Source organism: Ceratotherium simum, chromosome 4 (genome assembly GCF_057802395.1).
Source record: "Ceratotherium simum simum isolate JZ-2026a chromosome 4, ASM5780239v1, whole genome shotgun sequence".
Taxonomy (NCBI): Eukaryota; Metazoa; Chordata; class Mammalia; order Perissodactyla; family Rhinocerotidae; genus Ceratotherium; species Ceratotherium simum.
In genome coordinates, this window is record NC_141903.1 from 51314072 (window position 1) to 51340848 (window position 26777).

Sequence of the window (26777 nt, forward strand, 5' to 3'; positions counted from 1 at the left end):
GGTGGTAATACTTGCATATCGAGTGTTGACTCTAGGTAAACACTGTTTCATTAAGAACCATTTTATCACTGAGTTTATTTAGCAATGCTCTTTCTCTGCCCTAGAAGATATCTCAGAGTAACCATGATTTAGTGATCCGATTTTAGTAAATTCTATTAAAAAAAAAAAAGGCTCTAAAATAAGATTGAAGGTATTCTTATTTGTTATGTCTTCCTCTGAAATTGTGTTTTTATGTTGTAATCTTCGTGGAGGACTTATTTAGGAAGAACACCAGATTAATAAGAAATGAGACTGATTCAAAAAGGACCATTGCATTGCATGATCCCAGGGCTGCCACTCACATTGTAGCTGTCACAACTGGAGCTGTGCCATATACAGCTTATGCATCCATATGTAACAGCAGTGAGTTCAAAGAAGAACAGACAGGCTTGAGTCTACAAGGTATACAGGTATATAAAATCAAGCAGTTACTAATCAGGTATGATTACTTAACAATTTAATATGTAGAATTATGCATACTACAGCTTTAGGTTCTGTAATTATATGCAACTCATGTTTTTAAAGAAAAACAACAGTTAATGCTATCAGCAAATAAAAATTATAGTATTCTGTTGAAAGTACTTTGTTGATAGGACTAGTTACTTTTATGTAAGATATAAGCTATATTCTTATCCTTTATGCTTCCTAGTTTGGCAGCCAATATGTGATGACAATGTGGTTTATTCAGGAAATGTAAGAGGTGTAGGCATTTAACTTCCTGTAAGCACTCCACAACAGAGAACATATTTTACACTCAGGGCAAGTATTGAACAGCTATTGATACAAAATCCAGTTTATACTACGAGGCAGTGTCCACGTCCTCAACAGTGGCTAAGATAAACACTACTCCATAGATAGGAATACAATTCTGTTTAAAAGAATATAATAAGAACAATGGGTTGAAAATAAATGGCTTCTCAAATTAATGCCAATCCTTTTCAAACTCTTCCAAAGAACTGAAGAAGAAACATTCCTAAATGAATTTCATGAGGTTAGCATTACCCTGATACCAAAGCCAGATAAGGACATTACAAGAAAAGAACACTATAGGCCAATATCCCTGATAAATAAAGATGCTAAAATTCTAGCAAATTGAATTCAACAGCACATTAAAAAGATCATACACCACGATCAAGTGGGATTTATCCCTGGGATACAAGAAACATCCACATACATTTTGCATTTCAACACATGCAAAATCAATAAACATGATGCACCACATTAATAGAATGAAGGATGAAATCCATGATCCTCTCAATAGATGTAGAAAAAGACAAAATTCAACACCATTTCATGATAAAAGCTCTCAACAAACTGGGTATAAAAGGAACATACCTCAACATAACAAAGGTCATATATGACAAAGCCACAGCTAACATCATACGCAAAAGTCAGAAACAAGATGGGGGTACCCACTCTTACCACTTTTATTCAACAAGGTACTGGAAGTCCCAGCCAGAGCAATTAGGCAAGTAAAAATAAATAAAAGGCATCAAGTTGGAAAGGAAGAAATAAAATGGTCCCTGCTTACAATGACATGATCTTATATATAGAAAACCCTAAAAACTCCACCAAAAATCTGTTAGAACTAATAAAAAATTCAGTAAAGTTACTGGACAGAAAATCAACATTCAAAAATCAGTTGTATTTCTATACAATAACAACAATATCTGAAAGAGAAATAAAGAAAACAATCCTATTTATAATACAATCAAAAACAATAAAATACTTAGGAATAAATCTAACCAAGGAGGTGAAAGATCTGTACACTGAAAACTATAAGACTTTGATGAAAGAAATTGAGGGAGACACAAATAAATAGAAAAAGATACCCTATGCTTATGGGTCAGAAGAACTAATATTATTAAAATGTGTATACCACCCAAAGCCATCTATAGATTCAATGCAATTCCTATCCAAATTCCAATGGCATTTTCCACAGAAATAAGAAAAAAAATCCTGGAGTGTTGTCAGCATCATGGCAGAGTGAGCTTACTGCATTGAACTCTCCCCTTCTAAGACACAACAAAAAGGACATTCATATTCCAACAGAAGCTATTCACACAACACAGGGGACGTCTGAGGCACCCAGGCAGCCGTACACCTGAGGACTGAGGTGCTGGAATCTCCAGAGTAACTGGAAGGAGGTAAAAGCAGCTCCATTCCTTTCCCAAGGACTGCCACCCAGAGACTGAGACCGCGCGGCTCTCGGAGGAGGGGGAGGGGCGGCTCGCCGTGTGAAAAACGGCGCTCTGCAAGACCCCTCACAGCCCGAGGGGATCCCCCTACGGAGGGAGCGAAACTGTTGCGAGGGTAGTTTCAACAAGCTAGCCCCTCAGGAGAGCAGAGAGCGACAGTGAGGCGAGAAACCTCTGAGATTGGGGAGGCGAAAGTAAGTGCCTCTCCCCCACCCGGCCCGCTGGACTGGTGCTTCAGCACTGCGGTGCTTCAGCTCAGCCCCATCCCCAGAGGCAGTGGCCCCCAGGCCCGACCAGCAGTGGTGTGAGCCTGCCCCCCGCACTAGAGGCAGAGGCAGCTTAGTTCACACCATGCCACAGCCCCAGCTTCCCCAGCTCCTTCGGCTTGACTGCCCCCTTGCCACCCTCCCCTCCGGCTCCAGCTGTGTCAGCTTGGCCTGTGCGCAGGCTCCAGCTGACTTGGCGCCAGCGACTTCAGCACACCGCACTCCAGTTCCAGCTTCTTTGGCCCAGCAGCGCTCCAGTTCCAACTTCTTCAGCCCAGCGCACTCCAGTTCCAGCTTCTTTGGCCCAGCGCACTCCAGTTCCAGCTTCTTTGGCCCAGCAGCACTCCAGCTCCTCCTTCTTCGGCTCAGCGCACTCCGTTCCAGCTTCTTTGGCCTGGTGCGTTCCAGTTCCAGCTTCTTTGGCCCAGCGGCACTTCAGCTGCAGCTGCTTCAACCCACCTGCACCCGAGCCCCAGCTGCTTCGGCCTAGCTGTGCTCCAGCCCCAGCTGTTTCCATGCTCCCCCCCCCCAGCAGCCTCCACTCCGCCACACCGCAGATCAGCCAGGGGCTGACAACAGTGCCCACATTGAGGTGGGCCAGAATACACAGCCCTTGATCCCCACCCAGCGGCAGCAAGAGAAAACTGCGACCATATATTTTCACTATGAGGAAAGGTAAGCCAACAACGACAGGCACCATGTAAAAATATATTAAATCTCCAGACCAAAAGGAAAATGACAAGCACCCAGAAGTCAACCCGGAAAGCACAGAAATGTATAACCTTAACAACAGAGAATTCAAAATAGCCATCATAAAAAAGCTTAATGAAATACAAGAAAACACAGACAATTCAGTGAAATCAGGAGTTTCTTCACATAAGAGACTGAAACTACAAAAAAAAAAAAAAAACAATCAAAAATCTTAGACATGAAAAACACAATAGAGGAGATAAAGACAAATCTGGAAGCCTTAAGCACCAGAGCCGACAATATGGAGGAAAGAATTAGCAATATTGAGGACAGCAATGCAGAAGTGCTCCAGATGGAGGAGGAAAGAGAACTAAGACTAAAAAAAAGAAATGACGAAACTCTCTGAGAACTATCCGACTCAATCAGGAAATCCAACATAAGGATTACAGGTATTCCAGAGGGAGAAGAGAGGGAAAAAGGAGCAGAGAACTTGTTTCAAAGAAATAATATCTGAGAACTTCCCAAACCTGGGGAAGGAGCTGGAAATACCAGTGAATGAGATCAACAGATCTCCTAAATATATCAACATGAAAAAGACCCTCTCCAAGGCATATAGTAGTAAAGCTGGCAAAAGTCAATGACAAAGAAAAAATATTAAGGGCAGCTAGACAAAAAAAAATAACATACAAAGGATTTCCTATCAGGCTCTCAGCCGATTTCTCAACAGAAACTTTACGGGCTAGAAGAGAGTGGAACGATATATTCAAAATTCTGAAGGACAAAAACTTTCAGCCAAGAATACTCTATCCAGCAAAAATATCCTTCAGATATGAGAGAGAAATAATAACTATTCCAGATAAACAAAAGCTAAGGGAGTTCATTGCCACAAGACCTCCACTACAAGAAGTGCTCAAGAAGGCCCTCATCCCTGAGGAAAAAAAGAGAAAGGGGATTCAAAGTTTTGAATGAGGAGGAAAATAGGTTGACGAAACCAGAAAAATTGCAGTCCTCTATCAAAATAGATTAGCGAATACTTAATTATAAAACCAAAGATCAAGGGAAGGTAAACACCAAGCATAAATATAACCTCATCGTGTTAAACACGAACTCACAACACAAGAAGGAATAAGATGTGACAACAATAACATAGAAGGGGAAGAGGAAAGAGATTGAATCGGCTTAGTCTAAGGGAATAAGAGGTCACCAAAAAATGGACTCTCGCTTCCATGAGATGTTTTATAGAAACCTCATGGTAACCACTAACCAAATAATCAGAACAGAATCACACACAATAAAGAAAGAGAAAACTAAGGGAACCCCCATACAGAACTAACAAACTGCACTGGTAGTATGAAACATATGGGACAAGAACCAAAAGAAATGTAAAAGAACCAGAAAAAGGGCAATAGAATAACAACAACAAGCCCTCATATATCAATAATTACCCTAAATGTAAATGGACTGAACTCTCCAATCAAAAGACACAGAGTGGTAGGACGGATTAAAAAACAAGACCCAACAATATGCTGCCTCCAGGAAACACATCTCAGCTCTAAAGACAAACACAGGTTCAGAGTGAAAGGATGGAAGACAACACTCCAAGCTAATGGCAAACAAAAGAAAGCAGGTTGTGCCATACTTATATCAGACAAAGTTGACTTCAAGATAAGGTAATGAGAGACAAAGAGGGGCAATATATAATGATAAAAGGGACACTCCACCAAGAAGACATATCACTTTTAAATATATATGCACTCAATACAGGAGCACCAAGGTACATAGAGCAACCATTAACAAACCTAAAAGGAGATATTAACAACAACACAATAATAGTAGGGGATCTTAACATGCCACTCTCATCAATGGACAGATCATCCAGACAGAAAATAAATAAGGAAATAATGGACCTAAATGAAAAACTAGATGAGATGGACTTAACAGACATATACAGAGCACTCCAACCAAACACAGCAGATTACACATTCTTCTCAAGCGCGCACGGAACATTCTCAAGAATAGACCATATGTTGGGAAACAAGGCATGCTTATATAAATTTAAGATTGAAATCATAACAAGCATCTTTTGAGACCATAATGCCATGAAGTTAGAAATGAACTACAAGGAAAAAGCCAGGAAAGTGACAAAGCTGTGGAGACTCAACAACATGCTACTAAACCACCAACGGATCATTGATGATATTAAAGGAGAAATCAAAGCATATCTGGAGACAAATGAAAATGAAAATACACCATACCAACTCATATGGGATGCAGCAAAAGCAGTCCTGAGAGGGAAATTCATAGCAATACAGGCCCACGTTAACAAATAAGAAAAAGCCCAAATAAGCAACCTCAAACTACGCCTAACAGAATTAGAAAAAGAAGAACAAACAAAACTTGAAGTCATCAGAAGGAGGGAAATAATAAAAATCAGAGCAGAAATAAATGAAATTGAAATAAAAAAAAACAGTAGAAAGGATCAATGAAACTAAGAGCTGGTTCTTTGAGAAGATAAACAAAATTGACAAACGCTTAGCCAGACTCACCAAGAAAAAAAGAGAGAAGGCTCAAATAAATAAAATTAGAAATGAAAAAGGAGAAATTACAACAGATACCACAGAAATACAAAAGATTATAAGAGAATACTATGAAAAACTATATGCCAACAAATTGGACAATCTAGAAGAAATGGATAAATTCCTAGAGTCATACAACCTCCCAAAACTGAATCAAGAAGAAATAGAGAACCTGAATAGACCAATCAGAAGTAAAGAGACTGAAACAGTAATCAAAAACCTCCCAAGAAATAAAAGTCCAGGACCAGATGGCTTCTCTGGAGAATTTTACCAAACATTCAAAGAAGACTTAATACCTATCCTTCTCAAACACTTCCAAAAAATAGAGGAAGATGGAACACTTCCCAACACATTGTACGAGGCCACCATCACCCTGATACCAAAGCCAGGCAAAGACAATACTAAGAAGGAAAAGTACAGACCAATACCCCTGATGAAGATAGATGCAAAAACTGCATCTATGCAACAAAATATTGGCAAACCAAATACAGCAATACATTAAAAAGATCATACACCATGATCAAGTGGGATTTATACCAGGGACACAGGGATGGTTCAACATCTGCAAATCAATCAATGTGATACACCACATTAACAAAATGAGGAATAAAAACCATATGATCATCTCAATAGATGCAGAGAAGGCTTTTGACAAGATCCAACATCCATTTATGATAAAAACTCTCAACAAAATGGGTATAGAAGGAAAGTACCTTAACATAATAAGGGCCATATATGACAAACCCACAGCCAACATCATACTCCATGGGGAAAAACTGAAAGCCATCCCTCTGAGAACAGGAACAAGACAAGGGTGCCCACTCTCACCACTCTTATTCAACACAGTACTGGAGGTTCTGGAGAGAGCAATTAGGCAAGAAAAAGGAATAAAAGGAATCCAAATAGGCAATGAAGAAGGGAAACTCTCACTGGTTGCAGATGACATGATTTTATATATAGAAAACCCTAAAGAATCCATTGGAAAACTATTAGAAATAATCAACAACTACAGCCAAGGGGCAGGGTACAAAATCAACTTACAGAAATCAGTTGCATTTCTATATACCAATGATGAACTAACAGAAAGAGAACTCAAGAAGACAATCTCATTTACAATTTCTACAAAAAGAATAAAATATCTAGGAGTAAATTTAACCAAGGAAGTGAAAGACCTATACAATGAAAACTATAAGACATTATTGCGTGAAATCAATGATGACATAAAGAAATGGAAAAATATTCCATGCACTTGGATTGGAAGAATAAACACAGTTAAAATGTCCATACTACCTAAAGCAATCTACAGATTCAATGCAATCCCAATCAGAATCCCAAGGACATTCTTCACAGAAATACAACAAAGAATACTAGCATTCATATGGGGCAACAAAAGACCCTGTATAGCTAAAACAATCCTGAAAAAGAAAAACAAGGCTGGAGGCATCACAATACCTGACTTCAAAACATACTACAAAGCGATTGTAATTAAAACAGTATGGTACTGGTACAAAAACAGACACACAGATCAATGGAACAGAACTGAAAGTCCAGAAATAAAACCTCATATCTATGGGCAGCTAATCTTTGACAAAGGAGCTAAGGACATACAGTGGAGAAAGCAAAGTCTCTTCAATAAATGGTGCTGAGAAAACTGGACAGCCACTTGCACAAGAATGAAAGTAGACCACCTTCTTTCACACAAAAATTAACTCAAAATGGATCAAAGATCTGAAGGTGAGACCTGAAACTATAAAACTCCTGGAGGAAAATAAAGGTAGTACACTACTCGCCATCAGCCATAAAAGGATCTTCTTGAATTCTATGTCTACTCAGACAAAGGAAACAAAAGAAAAAATAAACAAGTGGGACTTCATCAGATTAAAGAGCTTCTGCAAGGCAAATGAAACCAGGATCAAAATGAATAGGGAACCCACCAGCTGGGAAAAAATATTTGCAAACCATATATCTGACAAAGGATTAATCTCCATAATATATAAAGAACTCACATAACTTAATAACAAAAAAACAAACAATCCAATCAAAAAATGGGCAGAGGAAACGAACAGACATTTCTACAAAAAAGATATACAGATGGCCAATAGGCACATGAAAAGATGTTCAACATCACCAGTCATCAGGGAAATGCAAATCAAAACCACACTAAGATATCACCTTACACCCGTTAGAATGGCTATAATCACCAAGACAAGAAGCAACAAATGCTAGAGAGGCTGTAGAGAAATGGGAACCCTAATCCACTGCTGGTGGGAATGCAAACTAGCGCAGCCTCTATGGAAAACAGTATGGAGATTCCTCAAAAAATTAAAAATAGAAATACCTTATGATCCAGCTATCCCACTACTGGGTCTCTACCCAACGAACCTGAAATCAACAATCCAAAGAGGCTTATGCACCCCTGTGTTCACTGCAGCATTATTCACTATAGCCAAAACATGGAAGCAACCCAAGTGTCCCTCGACTGACGAATGGATAAAGAAGATTTGGCATATACATACCATGGAATACTACTCAGCCATAAAGAAGACAAAATTGTCCCATTTGCAACAACATGGATGGACCTGGAGGATATTATGTTAAGTGAAATAAGCCAGAAAGAGAAAGACAAACAGTGCATGATTGCACTCATATGTGGAACATAAACCAACACACGGACAGACAGAACTGTTTGGTGGTTACCAGGGGTTAGGGGGGTGGGGGGTGGGCACAAGGGGTGGAGGGATGCTCTTATATGGTGACTGATAAACAAAAATGTACAACAAAAATTTCACAATAAAAGAAAATGAAGGAAAAAGAAAAAAAATCCTAAAATTCGTAGGGAACTACAAAGACCCTGAATAAACAAAGCAATCTTGAGAGAGAAGAACGAAGCTGAAGGCATCACACTTCCAGATTTCAAACTATACTACAAAGCTATAGTAACTAAAACAGTATGATACTGGCATAAAAGCAGACACAAAGGCCAATGAAACAGAATTGAGCCCCAGAAATAAACAAATGCATATACCGTCACCAATTTGACAAGGGAGTCAAGAAAACTCAATGGTGAAAAGACAGTCTTTTCAATAAATGGTATTGGGAAAACTGGATATTCACATGGAAAAGAATAAAATTGGATCCTTATCTTACATCACGCACAAAAATTAACCTGAAACGGACTAAAAACACTTAAACATGAGACCTGAAACTGTAAAACTACTAGAAGAAAACGTAGGGGTAAAAACTACTTGACACTGGTCTTGGCAATGATTTTTTGGATATGACACCAATAGTAAAAGCAACAAAAGCAAAATAAATATATGGAAATACATAAAACTAAAAAGCTTCTGCAAAGCAAAGAAAAAATCAACAAAATAAAAAGGCAACCTAGGAATGGGAGAAAATATTTGCAAACCATTTATCAGATAAGGGGTTAACATTCAAAATATTTAAGGAACTCATACAACTCAATAGCAAAAAACCACAAATAATTCAATTAAAAAACAGGAAGAGGACTTGAACAGATATTTTTCCAAAGAAGACATACAAATGGCCAACCAGTAGACGAAAAGCAGCTCAATATCACTAATAACCAGTGAAATGCAAATCAAAACAACAAGATAGCACCTCACACCTGTTAGAATGACTATCATCAAAAAGACAAGAGTTAACAATTGTTGGTGAGGATGTAGAGAAAAGAGAACCATGGTGCACTGCTGGTGAGAAAGTACACTGGTACATGTACTACGGAAAACAGTATGGAGATTCTTCCAAAAATTAAAAATAGAACTACCATATGATCCAGTAATCCCACTTCTGGGTAATATATCTGAAGGAAATGAAATCATTGTCTCAAGGAGATATCATGTTCATTGCAGCATTATTCACAATAGCCAAGACATGTAAACAACCTAAGTGTCTGTTGAGGAATGAATGGATAAAGAAAATGTAGTATATATTTACACATATAGTGGAATATTATACAGTCATGGGAAAGAAGGAAATCCTTCCATTTGCAACAACATGGATGAACCTGGAAGGCGTTATGATAAGTGAAATAAGTCAGAGAAAGAAAGACAAATACTGCATGGTATCACTTATATGTGGAATCTAAAAAAAAAGCCAAACTCACAGACATAGATAGCAGAAAGTTGGTCGCCAGGGACTGCGGGGTGGAGGAAATGGGGGGATGTTGGTCAAAGACTATAAACTTCGAGTTATAAGATGACTAAGTTCTGGGAACCTAATACATCATGGTGACTACAGATGATACTTTATTAAATACTTCCAAGTTGCTAAGAGAGTAAATCTTAAATATTCTCAGCACACACACAAAAATTATAATTATGTAAGACGAGGGACATGTTAACTAACCTTATTATGGTAATCATTTCACAACAAATGCATATATCAAACCACACTGCACACCTTAAATTTATACAATGTTATATGTCAATTATATCTCAATAAACCTAGAAACAAAAAACACACAAAAATTTTTACCGAAACATTCAAAGTTAATATATAGGCATCTTTAAGCAAAAAGAAAAAAAACAGAAATGGCTTCTCAAGTTCTCATTTATTTAGCTGGAATTCTATTTAACAAAAACATTGTCTTGTAAGTATTTGCCATACCTACTTTGTACCACAATGGTATTTGTGTACGAACATTTGGACATGTCCTTACTGCTTCTAATTTTTATAAACTAGAGATTCTGATAAAGCTGGCTACCCAACAACATTGCCAAACATCTTAGGGAATATACTATTCTTGTTATACTGAAATATGAAAAATGTCAGAGTTGTTTAAGAATACTTAACAAAATATCAAAAAATAATACAGTGCTGAAATACCATAAAAATCTTGTTGAGTGTGTGAGGGTACACAAAACATTTAATTTTTTTGGTAAAACAAAACTCAACAATGAGAGGATAAGCTCTGTCATTTTTACCTCTGATACAATGACTTCAAAAGGAGACTAAAATGCATTACTGGAATGTTTGACCTGGAAGAGTTCCTTATTAGAGAAATGAGGAAAACAAGAGCCAGAGATGGTAAGTGACCTGCCTGAAGTCATGCAGCTAGTGGCAAGGCAACAGCAGTTAGAATGCAGAAACACCTAGAAATTTAAGCTTCTTCCCTTTGCTAAACAGGCATCTTTGCAAACAGAATGCATTGTAGAGAAATTATATGTATCTCCTTAGCGTACATTTGGTCCTTCAAAATTCCTTATATTTATGTACTGTTTTTAATTAATTCATATCTGTTCTTGATGGTCTGTTACTGATTTGCAAATCTGAGTAGCTTATAATTTGGGGAGTAGAAAAAATATTCTAATGGGAAAAAACTGTGCAAATGGAAAAACTGTTACTGACATACACATTAATTCTATGCTTTATAAATACTAAGGATTTAATTTTTCATTCTAAAAGACCAATAAAAAATGTTATACATGTAGTTCTTAAAATGTTTGATTTAAAGAAAGTCTTAGTTAAAAATATCAAATCTATGGGGCCGGCCCCGTGGCCTAGTGGTTAAGTTCTGGTGCGCTCTGCTTTGGTGGCCCAGGTTCGGTTCCTCGGCACAAACCTAGACCACTCTTTGGTGGCCATGCTGTGGTGGCAACCTACATACAAAATAGAGGAAAACTGGCACAGATGTTAGTTCAGGGCGAATCTTCCTCAAGCAAAAAAAAAAAAAAAAAAAAAAATCAAATTTATAAACTATAGCAATGATTTAAATAAACTTTTTTATTTCTCTTAAGTAAAAAAATGTCAAATTTAACACTTAAAACCTTTCTTTAATTTTACTCTTAAGAAAGTAATTAGAACTCTTTAATTTTTTAAATTCAGATCTTAACAAGAAGTAAAGAGAATATAGACAAAAGATTTTATCTAACAATTAGATTAACAGTCTTGATATCAAGATTACCTAGCCAGTCAGGAACAAGCCAGAACTCAAAGTAGTCAGGTTTCTGAATTCAGTCTAGTATTCTCAACAAGTTTTCTTCTAAACTATTGGAGGAAACTCTCTCTTATTCTGTGACCCAACTCCAAACCCCCCTCAAACCTTTTTGTAAAGAAATTAAATAGAAACGTAAAAAAAGAGGTTTGTGAAGCAAGTGGCCTCAGGTTCATACCTTTGGCAGTGTTTTGGGTCTCCGCTGCAATTTGAGATGTCTACATTTTGCTTAAGGCACTGGGCTAAGTGTAAGAACTCAAAAGTATTTAATAAGTAGGGCAGCCCCTGCCTTGAGACTACAAATCCTTTATCTCTCCTTATTTCTCTCCTATCCATCTTCCTTCTCCACTTACTTTCTCCCTCTTTATATTCACTGAGATTTAATATTTATTCTTACACAAACATGCCTTATTTATGAAGGCATGGTCTTATACATGAGGACACAAACACCATCTTTCTGAGGCTCACAATCTTGTTCTAATTTAAAAGGCTAAGACAAATGCACAAATAACTAATTTAAGGCAGAATCTGATAAACTTCATAGGAGAGAGAGAAAATGTTATGGAGGTTAATAGGGCTCAAATGCAGTCATACATCTTAAATTTAAAGAAATTTATTCTGAAGCATAAAAGGCTAAGCTAGTCTCTGTAAACAAATAGTTTTACACCTGCATGAAAAAGTCTTCACATTGGGGGGTATGAAGGAAACCATAGCTTTCCTTATTTAAAGGTGACACAGTGTTTGCTGTGGAAAATTCTGAGGAAACTGTGGTTTTCACACACCTCTAGTTTCTTCCATTTCAAATAAATTAAATAAAAAAAGGAAAACACCTCATTTATCTTGGCATATGGGTGTTTATTGTGAACACAAAGTATTTGGTGCTCAATTTTGAAAAGAATTTTAAGAATGTACATGTGAATATAAACAACAGTCTAAAAATGAAAAAGCTCTCTTACATGCAAAGTTCATTCCTTTGAAATGTTGCCTAAAACAAACTGACTCTAAGTGCCAGAACTGGTAAGAGTCAGAATGCTAGTACCAATATTTTTAATATTAATTGGACTTAATTTCAATTACAGCTTTTACGTAAAGATATAAACACATTAACATGTATATTTGTTAAAAACATTTAGAGGGATAAGAAACAGTCCATTCAGCTGGATCAGAAGAATTGTGGCAAACTAAGGCTTCGAATCCACATTTAAGGGAACATGAGACCTTTCTGCGTTCGTTGAACTCTTATAATCCCTATGATGTCATGATTCTAAAATGTAGACTTACATATTGGGACTTATTCCATCTTCTTGTCCTAAACTTTCATTTTGTAGGCAGAGACCTGGGTTTAGACCTTGGACCTGCCATTTCCTACTGACTGAATATAGGTATATTTTTGACCTTTCTGGGCTGGTTGCTTCATCTGTTAAATGGGGTTATCATCATCTTCCCTGAAAAAGCTAACACATCAAGCACCTAGTGAGTCAGGCAACTGGTAGATGTTGACAAATATTAATTTGCTTCCTCTTATCCCATAGTTGTTTAAAATAACTGTCTTTTGCGCACATGAATGCTTTCTACATGAGATCATTGTTGTAGGATCCATTGAGTTAAGAATGTATATGGAAGAATTGTGCAAGCTATAAGATGTCAGACAAATTAGTTTGTTCTGCTCTATTCTGATCGTCAGACAGCCTCAAATATGCAGAGCTCTACATAACAGACTTATTTCCTATTTGGTCATCATCCACCGAGCTCCCTTCCTATGACAAACTAAAGAATCATCAGTCCTCCTTCCAAGACACTCTGCTGCCTGCCTTATTTTTGTTTTAGAGGTTTAATTTATTAACAGATTTTGACACAGAAGAACCTGAATCCAACTGAAGAATATCACAAGTCAAATAAAATAGTAACAAAACAGCTTAAATCAAATAGCATGGGAGGAATCTGAAATGATTCTTAAGCGGGGCAATTTCTCTTGGCTTTAAATCCCTCAAGGGTTCCATCAAGAAATTTGATGAAGCAGAACTGTTTTGCCTTCCTCCCTCTCCACCTTCCTTTCCTTCCTTTTGTTTGGAGGAAGGTACAAAAAGGGCAGAAATGTAATCAGTTTTCACTTGACAATATTTCAGTCAGATCCTCAACTTTCTATCTGAATTAATATTATAAATCTCATGACTACAAATCCAGTCATATACAAATGAATTTACTATTACAAAATAACGATAAGCTAATATAGATGCTTGTTTCCCTATTTTTAGGATAAATGACATTTCACACACTGGGAGATAGAACAGAGGGTTGTAAATAGAAAAAGATACCCTAAAAAACTGACTCCACATACAATACACATACAGTAACTAATATTAACCCTCTAAAGTGAAAATAATCTGGCTGAAAGGCTAAAAAAAAAACAGACACGGGGTATTTTATTTTGGATAATTTCAAGTGAAGTAATAAATATTGCCAAGTTTTACTCTTAGAGTTTAAGTGGAAACATAGTATTATTAGGGAATTAAAAATAAACTGCTTTTTACTCTCACCACAAATTAAACATTAATGAATTACTTTTAGAATTTAGCAATGAGAAAGTTCAAAAAATTTATTCTGGTAAAAATCTTACATTATTATTTTTTTAAACTCTCAAGAGAAAACAAAAATATATTCTGCCATATTTTTATACAATTACCACTATTCTATTTAACATGTCATTATTTTGTCTGAGATACTGACCACACCACAAGTTTAAAACTATAATAGGGCTAAACTTCTTTCCACTCTTTATGAATGAATCCTATGAAATAAGAATATTTACTGTAGAATCATGCTAGTATAAAATAAAGAGGCTATTGTAAAATCAGGCTCATGACTTTGGTCTTGCTTTTCTGACGAGGACGATGACAACGACAACAAATCTTCCCTTCCCTCAAACAAACAAAAATCTTTCACATTCTGGCTTTCTTAAATAAAATGCTTTAAAATTTAACATGTCTAATATCAATTAATTGTAGAGAAGTAAGTGCTAGTCTACATAAATGTAGAATCAGAATATTTTTTTCCTTAAGGCTGGAATAGGCAAACTGACATTTATAGTTGGAGATTCCAACATACCTCTCTTAGTAATTGATAAAACAAGTAGTCAGAAAATCAGTAAAGATATAAATCACCTGAACAACACTATCAACCAGTTTGACTTAACTGACATTTGTATGACACTGATCCCAATAGAATACATATTGTTTTCAAGCGCACATGAAATATTCACCAAGATGACCCATATTCTGGACCATAACCCAAATAACAAAGTTAAAAGAACAAAAATCATAAAAAGTATGCTCAGGAATCATAAAGGAAACAGTAACAAAAAGATACCTGGAAAACCCTCTAACTGTCCAGAAATTAAACAACATACTTCTAATTAAACCATGGGTCAAATATGAAGTTTCAAGGGAAATTTAAAACATTCTGAACTCAAAGAAAATGAAAATACAACATATCAAATTTATGTGATGGAGCTAAAGTAGTGCTTAGAGAGAAATTTATAGCACTAAATGCTTACATTAGAAAAGAAAAAAGGTCTAAAATCAGTAATTTAAGCTTCCACATTAAGAAACTAGAAAAAGAGCAAAGTAAACACAAATGCAAGAAGAAATAATATACATTATTAGAGCAAATGTCTATGAAGGGGAAAATAGAAAAGCAAGAGAGGAAAATCAATCAATCCAAAATCTGTTTTGATGTGGAACTGTCTCATGCAGGCATTAGCAAAGTGGGTGGAAATGAAAAGCGGAAATAGGAAGGAAGAAGCAGGAGTGGCAAATCCAAAGAGCAGAAGATCTAGGTAAAAGTCCTAACCGTGCCACCTAACAGTGGTACAGCCTTAATCAGCTCACTTCATTCTTTCTGAGCTTCAGTTTCCTTGTTTGTAAAAATAATGTTTCACAGGGTGAATTCAGGGATTAAATAAAATATTCATGAAAATTATTTGAAAATAAAAAGAAAGATTCTTTGTTCTAACTAGTAAGATTAACAGACTAACTGTTATCTAACATACAAATGCCACATTAAGTTCAACATACCTTTAAGGACCTTGAAGGTGTGACATCACAGCAAAGCAAAATTCATAATTACCATAAAAATATTTTTTTGGTGGCAATATTGGAGCTCAAGTGCAGAAAAATCATTATATACTAATAGTAACTGACTTCTTGATTAGTTTTCTCTTCAAGGAAAAAAGTGACAAGAAAAAGGTAAGTCAACAAAGTAAATAACGAACTTTTCTTAAAAGAAATATAATCCATTGCAGATATACCTTTTTGCAGATTTTTTCAAAGCTGATATCATCACTAAGAGCAGATTTAGTTACTATATCAGGTTTCAATTCCTGTAAAAGAATAAAACAAAATAATTTTAGTTATGAGTCTAATTTTAAATTCCTTCCCATGTTTTGTTTTTAAGATATGTGATATTAAATAACTTCTTAATTTTTAGAAGAGAATACCTCCTAACACAATAAGAAATTATCATGCTATGAAAAAAGCCACAGCAAAATGAATCAAAATGCTAATCCTCCTAAGACAACTACATTCAGATTCCATGGAAGCCAGAAAATTCAATGTGCCATAAAATCTCCAGAATAATGAAAACATTTCTTTAACTGAAATAAGACTAAAATAATTTAAAATGTTAACTTAAGACTTCTTAAGTTTAAAGAAATTATTACTTATTTTAATCACACTTCAGGACATGGGCAATTTCGTCAATTTATAGAGAAATGTAGAAATTTATAGAAAAATACTTAATTTTAATTCTTAATTAATGAATTCTAAGCCACAAAATACTTTTCCATTATGCAAGAAATTATTCCAGATTTATTTTAGAAAATTAAAAAACACAGAAAAGCAGAGAGAAAAATAAGTAAAATTACTGGCAATGTTTACATGGTTGTAATTTTATTATATACCCTTCTACACGTTTCTTTCAGAGCATTTAAGTTTGATATGCATTCTACTAAGGGAATGAAGAATAACTTGAGATCATACAAAAATGAAATTTTTCTATGCTAGTAGTTAACAAGTTATTCTAATGTACATGAAAAAATACAATTAACATTCATGTGGTTTTTTTCATAATATTGTTTAGAAGAAAGCTAAATAAAAAAATCATACAGTTGATTTTTAAACAACATTGACAGTAAGGTAGATATGTGATATGACAAAAATTGTGCACAAATTACGTGAAAATGGCACTTAAATTATATACAAAAACAGGACCACAGCATTTTGTAAACTAGCTTTATCATTTAATGACAAGGCAAATGTATAATCATTTTTTAATTCTTTTACATTGCTGCCCTTATTTAACCAATCTCTTACTAGTGGATATTAACGTATTTTCGGATTTTGATCTTTTTATAAATACGAATGTGATGACTATCCTTGTGTATATTAGTTTGTGTAACTTCTTTTGGAAAATTACTACATTCTGTATTAAAAAGCTATACTGCACTTTTGGAAAGAGAGCAGAATGGAAAAAATAAAATACTGATGATGATCCAATGTCAAAAAGATCAGAAAGCACTGTTTCTGAAACTAAAGACTCAAGTTCATTTTGTATACACTAACACAATTGCAAAAAATGTGTATGTAAAACAAATCTACATAAACAATACATAAATGATAGATTCATTTTTAAATTTTATGTGCATACATATTACATATATATCATATATATGGTATATATGATATATATGTATATAAAATTCGTTATGTGACATATTTTTGCCTGAAAATGTCTTTGGTAACTGACGAACTAATTTGGGAGATGGCCTCCCTGAGGCAGTTTCAAGTTAATAAAACTAAATTATAGTTAACAAATCCAAAGACTTGCCCTGCCTTTTTTAAGACTTGCCCTGTCTTTGTCAATGCCTGGCTACAAGCACCTTTTTCTACCCTGTAAGAAAAAAAAAAATCATTCTAAAGAGTGAATTGATTAAATTTTATTCCTAACATGAACTTAAATAAGTGCAGAAGATAATAATGTTTCCTGAATTGCAACTCATCCACATATTCCCTCCAAAACAATAAATTCAACAAGAAGTACAAATAAAACCAAACATGAATCATGCCTTGGGCATTATCAGGAGATAGAGGATACCATAAACTTCAAAATATCTGTAAGTAGAGAAACTAATACCAAATTTAATAGACCTCTCACTGCTGCTATAAGCTTGTGACTATGGAGAGCCAGAGAATGGAAGATTAAGATACTGGTAGAAAAAGAGGAGAGTGGGAGTGGAGGGCATACATGTGACAGACAAAAAGCACTACCAGAAAGCAAAAACTACTACAAAGAGTCAAAATGCTGAACACAAGCCTGAGACTTGGTAATTCATAGCACTGGCCATAGAGAAGGGCGTGAAAATGAGTGGTTCTGAAGGCAGTGGCCTCAAGAAGCACTGCTCTGAGAAGAATCAGATAAATAGGGGTTGTGCTCCTCCTTTCAGATATAAAGATGAAGGTGAGGAAAGAAAGAGAGAGAAATTAAGGACTCTACAGAGACAAAAGACCAGACATCATCATCCATTAAAAAAACTTCACTTTGCCATACTGACATATGGTGTACCCTGTCTACAAAATGGCTAGGATTAAGAAAAGAAAAAAAATCAAATTTCTATAAAATTAATGGAAGAAGAAAACAGAAAATGTAAACCAAAACATTTTATCTGATAGATTCCCTACTAAAAAATTAATCATGAAACAACAGACAATTGTAACATAACTCTCTAAATTCCATTAGGAAGCCTCAAACAAGCATTTGGGGTTATATAAAAAATATGCAAAGTCAGAAATTAAAACACTTCTTAAGAACAGAAATAGGTAAAACACAGAAATGCATCAACAGTTGATAAAGCTTAGAAATACATTGATGGAAAAGAAAAATCATCTCAGAAACGGAGAACAGATTCAAAGAAAAATTCAATAAGCGATACTAAAGAAAGTCAAGAAAACTACCAAGAAAATGAAAATGGAATGAAGAAAAAGGGACAGAAAGAAAGTGGCAAAGGATGATCCCACATATGTATAACTGGGGTCTCTGAAGAAGAAAAACCAAACAGTAGGAAAAAAACAAAACTATAATGCCAAAAAAATTTCTGCAAAAAAACAACCAAACAAAAACCTTAACAAAACGGCTTGTTATGTACCTAGCTAAAGTGACTTGGAATGATCCATAATGAAATGATTTTAAGGTGTGGATATTACCCCGGATTATCGAGCTAATTCCTGCCTATGTGACAGGCTCCCAATAAAAACTCTAGGCACCAAGGCTCAAGGGAGCTTCCCTGGTTGTCACACATCATTGCTGGGAGTGGGTCCATGTGACTATACTGGGAGAGGACACCTGCAAGCTTATGCCTCATTTCTTCTGGACTTCCTGCAAGTGTCTTTTCCTTTCACTGATTTTAATCTGTATCCTTAACAGTAATAAACTGTTACTGTGAGTATAAAAGCTTTTTTTGAGCCCTGCAAATTCTTCTAGTGAATCATTGAGCCTCAGAGTGGTCTTGGGGGACTCCTAACCCACTCAATTTCATAGAAGAGGAAATGATAACCCAAGAAGGTTTAAGAGATCCATTCAAGGTATTACAATAGGGCTAGGACTAGAATCCCCACATTTTGCTTTTTGCCATATCCTGTTGTTAGTGATGATAAATCAGAAATTATTTTAATTCCTTCCTAATCACATTAAGCTAATGTTGCTCAAGTTTCCTACATTAAAGGTAGTCATCCACTAATAACCAGATCCATCAGAATACTTCAGTTCCCTTATTCCACACTCTGCCAGATGCTATCACTTTGCTTATATTCAAAATAGCAAACTTAATTAGAATTAGGTAATCCCAATTTTGGTTATATGGCTTTCTCCTCGTCTTTCTTCTCTCCAAAGGCTTTTGTTTGAAAAATCAAATATACTGACTCATAACTAGATAACCAGTGTAGTGCTGTCTCTGGTTAGGTGGGGAAAATACGCTTGCAACCAAATTATTCTGTATCAGGCTGTGGGGAGGAAGACTGGGTCAAGACAAAAAGTAACATGGAGGCTATAACCATGCTGACATTTTTAACACAGCAAAATAGAAAACATGTTTGTATTTTCCAAAATGTGATTAAAATTTGAAATGATGTTTAGATTATGAGGGGTTAATCACCGACACAAGAAATTACGCAGTCTGGATTCTTGGAGATTTTTTTTGGTCTATTTGGAAATGAGGCAAGAAGTGCATTTCTCTGAAATAAAGAATCTGAAATAACTCATGAGAGAGCCATTGATATCCAAATCTTTATGCTTTTCCACAGATGGGAATCTCATTATTGGTTACCTTTCAGTGACAACAAAAACCTTATTTCCTAAATATTGTTCTACTGTTCCCTAAATACAGTTCTACCAGATGGAACTTCAATAAGGTTATACTACTCTATCACTATATTGCCAAGGGATTTTTCCAAATAAAATATCTGTCTTCCTCTTTCACCTATTCCTGTGTTCTCTATGGCAATTAATGGCATCTCCAGCCTCCGCTGCTTAGGTTAGACAGCTCAGAGTCATCTGACACTGTGGGCCTCTTAGTCATGCTTCTGTTATGCTCCCGTCCCCCTTTTTGCTTTCTCTGCTGTAGTGTCTGCTGAATTTGGTTCCTTCCTCTGGATTATCATGATCTTACCCATAGATTCAGGACTTTATTACAGATTGTGTAGATTATAATAGCCTAACTGGGTTTCCCACCTCTAGGACCAGTAACTCCAAGACCCATTATGTCACTGTCCTGAATACAGAATGAAGTCAAAGACCCTCAGTCTGACGTTTAAATCCTTTCATTATTGGTCTCAATGTATCTTTCTGCTCTAATATTATAATATACTTCTTTTAGGAATCTCATATGCCATTTCATTCAGTTTTACATAGACTCTCCTGAATAAATTTTCTATTCTCCCACCTCAGTATCTTTGGGAAACTGTCTGCTTTTTAAATTTTTATTTGTGGAATGCTTTTCTCTAACTGCTCCACCTCCTTTTCTCACCAATCAAAATCTATCCACGTTTGAACTCTTGGTTTCTAAATACCACTAAAATGAAGCAGGGCTTCTTAAAGAAATGGCTGACTACAGACCTCGGTAGGAAAAGTATAATCCCTGCAACATTTTGTTATGCCAGAAAAGGAAGAACTAATTGGGTTCTCTCAAAAAGTCACATAAACTAGCTTAGAAGGGACACTACCGGTCAAATTTGGGTGTCAAAAAGAATGACAGCAATGAATCCTCACCACACTGACCATATAATTTGTTGTTCAAACCAGGACCCGTCTGAGAGTGAAATTAGGCTCTGTTAAAAATTACACTGGGACAAGTGGTGATTACCGGGAGAATCCCGGGGAAATCTGGTCATATGGTCACCCAAATTATAACACTTGCCAATTCCTGTTATCTCCAAATGCTCTTTATTTTCTCCTACATTCACTTCAAGCTGGCTTTTGTCCCAAGTACTCCACCAATCCCATTCTTATAAAAGTCACCAACGATCTCCATGTCACTAAATCTAATAAACAGGTCTCAGTATTCCTCTTACTCGACATATCAGCACCATCTGACTCTTCCCTTCCTTGGCCTATCATCTTTAACAAGTTAATTCCTCCTTTCTCCTTGATGTATTTCTTCATGTGACTTGCAGGACTCATACCCTTGGTTGTTCTTTCTTAGCCTCCTTTGCTAGTTCTTCTTCTTCTCTCTACCTTAAGAGTGGATCAGGATTCTGTCCTTGGTGCTCTTCTCTTCAGTATTATCCACTATTTAGTGATTTCATCCAGTCTCATGACTTTAAATATCATGTACATGGCAACAACTTCCAAAAGTCTCCGTCTAGCCCAAGTCTCTCTTCTGCACTCCAGACTCACATATCAAACTGACTACTTCACATCATCTCTCCTAATCCTTCCTACTCTACTCGGATTTTTCCACAGCATATCATCTAACACGATAAATAATTAACTTATTTATTACATTGTCTTTCCCAACAACCCCCAAAAATAAATTATAAAAGATCAAGGAACTTTGTCTATTTTTTTCCTCAGGTGTAACATAAGTGCCTAGTAAAGTACATGGCATTTGGTAAATGCTCAAAAATACTTGTTGAAAGAATGGATAATGAAGTTATTTTTACTTGTTAGGTATTATAAATTGTTAACTTGAGTATCTCAGTTACCTCAGTTGGGTATAGCATCAACCAGACCTGCTAACAAACACTGCCCCTGTTCAGGAACTGTGGCAAAGAGTATGTTTAATAACTATGTCTTTTATTCAAGTTTATTATTTTTTAATTTTCTAAATTAAAAACAAAAAAACCACACCAGTTAATCTTTACTCATGTCCACGTTGAGATGGACAATTTAGATTGAATCTAAATCACTATCACACATAACACAGAAATTCATGTAGGGAAACTAGTAAAATAAAAAGTTTGTATTTCTTGATTCTACAGGTACTTCTTTTACAACTTTTTCAAAACAAAAACAATAAAGCAATATAAATTTAAGTCTCCATTTTACAACTTGTGAAGTTACAATCAGTTACCTTTTAAGACTCAGCTTCTTGCTACAGGAAGGCTTCCCTGAATCCTCAAAGCAGTACTAAGTGGCCCTTCTCCAATACATCTATCAGTGTTTTATACACTGTAGTGAAACTCTGTTCACATGTCCATCTCTCTCATTAGACTATAAGCTTCTCAAGGGCAAACATCATATTAATTTCTATATTTCTATAAACTAGCAGAGTATTTGGCATACAAAGTACAGACCTAATACGTTTTTATTGAGCTGAAATAAAGTGATTCGGTCATGATGGCTCTGAGACGACATTATAAAAGTGTGTGAATTTTTCTGGCAAAATACCGGACTACATAACATCAGGTAAAACTTTTGTTTTTTGAATCCTACAGTACTAACTAAAATAATAAGAATGATTTCAGCTTCTAGTCTAAAGTCACAATGTAACATGGACAATGATGGACTGTGTCATATAGCAGATCTTCAAATGATCTCTGTTCAGGATCTCTCTGTCATTGAACAGTTTTGGCACAACTTTTGGCATTGAAGGCAATGGCCACCTTAAATAATATTCCATCTATGCCATTTATATGGAGTAAAAGACTACAGAGATTCAAAATCTTAAAAAATACATTAAAAAAGTACTATGCTAGCAACATGGATATTGCATATTTTACTTAATCTCCACAGCAAAGAAGTCAAACAGGAATTATTCCCAGTTTTAAGATGAAGAAACAGACTCAAGGACACATAATTAGTTGATCAAAAACACTATCAACCCAACTTGTTAAAAATTTCAGAAAACAACACAAGTGGTTTTATTGTTCTTTGCTTTTATAATTATACCTTTCTACATCTTAAAAGCTATCAACACACTGCTGATTTTACTTCAAAAAACTCACTTTTTGAAATTCACATTCTTAAACCTGAAATGAAAAATGAACAAAGTCTCAAGCATTATTATTAGATGGAAGATAAGAAAAAAACCCTAAAAATTCACAAACAACTTTGATAGAGATTTATCTTCATTTTGATTAGAAAAATTTAATGACACTTTGCTATAAGCGCTTTAAAAATCTATTTTTAACAGATGTGCATATTAATATTTGAAACATTACTGAGAGCCTCCCATTGTGCAGAACACTAGGCATTGTATAAAGACAAATAACCAAAAAGTGCAGTTTAATTTTTGAAATGACATGCAAATGATCTGAGGTAATAAATAACACAAAGGTAGATGCAATGCAATAAACTGTTAAAACTGATTACCTAAGTACTCTATGTATGAAGATGAAGTAAGCAGGGCAATTTCTTGTTTGGTACTGTAGTTCTCAATGGTAGGAATAATAAAAAGATACCCAAATTACCACAGGACCTTTCTCCAATTGCACAAACTTCCCATCCATTACGATAAATGTCCCCAGGCATGAATCTTTATTCATTTATCCCCTGCCTCCCCCAACAAAACCACTGTTTCAGAGGTTGGTGAAGGCTGTGACAATGATTCACTCTGGTTTTGTAAGAGTATGTGTGAGGTGGTGGTGAATGCTGCCTTGTTATCAGTTAAAGCTTGAGAAACTTAAAAACAGGAATGCACAAAGTATGTGCAGGGGATTATAATGTTGACTGTGGTATGTAGACAGAAAGGTGGATGAGAGATAAAGTCGGTCAGGATGAGAAGGGCTAACTGATGAAAAAAGCTTTTAATACCCACAAGGAATCAGACCTGATCTGACAGACAATAGGAAGATGATTTAGGTTCTTGCACCGGAGAGTGATACAACAAAACAAAGTAGGTTTACTACTTGGGAATTTTACTAGTGTCAGGTTTTTGCTGGCAGCAAGTTAAAGAATTACTAAATGTCTACAAATAGCACTGTCCCACTTTAGTTCCAAGTTGACTTTCATGTTTAAAGTTGAATTTTCGTATTTTAAAAACTAAACTGAATGCATATTTCAACTATAAATTATTTTCATGAAGATATAATAATTACTGATGTGAAAATAATTGTAATTTCAGTAAGCAAAAGCTAAAAACAACTTGTATAATTCCATGGTCCAAAGATTTGCATTTCACTTAAAAGAAGACATTAACTAAGCAAAAACATTATCAAATAATTTAGTTAAATGAAGCTCCAAAACACTGTCATTATACAGTTCTATCTCTCACAGCAGAAATACCTTTTAGAAAATATGACAAAATAGGTTGTCTAACCATGTGATTAAACACGATCACATTTTCTATGCCAAAAAAAAAAAATCTAAACTGTTCTTGGCACATAAAATCACCCATCTCTATCATGTTCAAAGAGGCAGGCAGAGAATATGAGGTCCAGCAATTACATCAACCTGAAGATTCCACACAGTGCACTTCTGCACTCTAAGGAATAAGTCAGAGTAGACAGTCTTTTTCATTCTAGAGATTCTCTTCTAACAAAATAGCTGGCCTTGTGGAGAGAAGTTTACTATTTTTGAACTGGAATCCAAACATTTCTTTAAAAGTGCATAATTTTGTGGTAAATTTATAAGGGGTAAATGAAATACTTAAACCACTTTCTTTTTATGTCTTCTCAGGATAACACGTTAAGAATAAAAATAATTAGTGGAAGTAAGATATATAGGTATTATTATTATTCAGTATACCAAATAAAAAGAGAACAAAATTACAGCTTGATAAGACTATATTATATTTGCTTTTTTAGTCCTAAAATCTTTTATCTATATACATTTGCTAGTTTTCCTTGCCCAATCCCAAGGAGTTAAAAAAAAAAAACAAAGGAAACAAACAAAACCTCAAAGTTATTAAACAATTACATAAGACCACGGCACATTTTTTCCCCCACAGTGAATCACCTAGGAAATTCATCAAAAGACCTTAGGGAAATTATATTAGGTGACTGAGGCAGTCTTTCCCTACAATTTTGGAATTATGACTAAGACAGAGGGATGTGCTAAAAGGGATATAGGACTTTGTCAAAAGAGAGTGGTCTTTAACTGAAAGAATAAGGGATAATCTTTCAAAGTCTCAAAGGCAAACTATTTGTTATCATAAGGTCTAATTCCTTCAAAATATTTTCTCTAGAACCTTCATGTTTTGTAATCTTTTTCAAGGGCACATATGATAATAAAATTCATATTTGTTTCTTAATTATATTTCCATGTGTTAACAGTTTAAAGCGCTTAAATCAATTAATACTAAAATCACTTTACATTCAAATTTGTTTAATATAGTGCCAAATTTGGCAAGGAATGAACATTTTTTGAAACCTAATCACTGCTACTAATTCAGGGTCCCGAGGAAATTGATTATTTTGGTATTTAGCTTCCAGATGTTATTTCCAAATGTTAAATGCACACACAAATTCATTTATGGATAACAAGGCACTCTGTACCTTTACAAAGGCCCAACTATTCTAATTATGCCAAATTATAAAAAAGTCCTTTTTTTTTCCCCAAGAGGCAATGATGATATATTATTTCACTACTATTTTCACTTTTCATTTAATACTGATCATTAAAATTATAAAGCTAAAGCACATTTCTCTATAATACCTAATTATTCTGGATAAAACTGTGCACTTAATACTTAAATTGATGGAGTTAGTAGAGTGTTAAGAAGATGGGCTATTGATTATTTAGATATGGATTGAATCCTGGCTTTGCCAAGCTCTAGTAGTGTGACTTTGGGCAAAACAATTAACCCTTAAACCCTCGGTTTCCACATCAGTAAAATGGGGCTAAATAAGAACCTTGAAGAGCTACCATGAAGATTAGAGATAACACATGTAGGCTGTAGCAAAGAGCCTGGCACAGAGTTGGCACTCAATAATTAATAATTAAAATTATTATTAAGTTGTTTATAAGCAGCAGTGTTCTTACATCTGAAGTTGAGTTTCCTAGTACTATAAATATAGTCATGTGTCAAATAACGAGGTTTCGTCAATGACAAACTGCATATATGATGGTGGTCCCATAAGATTAGTACCGTATAGGCTAAGTGTATAGTAGTCTATACCATCTAGGTTTGTGTAAGTATACTCTGATGTTTGCCTAATGATGAAATCTCCTAACGATGCATTCCTCAGAAAGCATCCCTATTGTTAACTGACACATGACTGTAATATTAAGCCTGGGATGTGAAGTTGTTGCATAAAACAGTATTCTTGCTGAGAGTGACGTCAGCATCATGGCGGAGTGAGTGGTTCCCTTTGTTGCTTCCCTCTAAATTACAAACAAACAGACGTTCATTGACCAAGAGAGGATTCCTACAGGCCCGAACAGGATGCCAAAGAGATCCAGGCAGCTATACATCTGATGGTGGGTGGAATGGAACCCCAGGAAGCAGTGGAACTAGGGGAGCAGTACCCTTTCCCTCCCCCTGCGGCAGTGATCCAGGGCGCAGATCCACACACAGTGACCTGTACAACTGCGTGCAGGCAAGTGTGGCCCAGTCCCATGT

General features: G+C 35.4%; 1 protein-coding gene across 2 annotated transcripts in view; it reads right to left on the reverse strand.

The window, feature by feature from the left end:
* Positions 1 to 26777, reverse strand: part of SRFBP1 (serum response factor binding protein 1) — a 73799-nt gene that overhangs the window by 11998 nt on the left and 35024 nt on the right. For both annotated transcript variants that reach the window (XM_014796538.2, XM_087429900.1), the window contains one exon: positions 16035 to 16106. In XM_014796538.2, coding sequence (XP_014652024.2) covers positions 16035 to 16106 — 72 coding nt within the window. The remainder of the gene's footprint in view (positions 1 to 16034; positions 16107 to 26777) is intronic.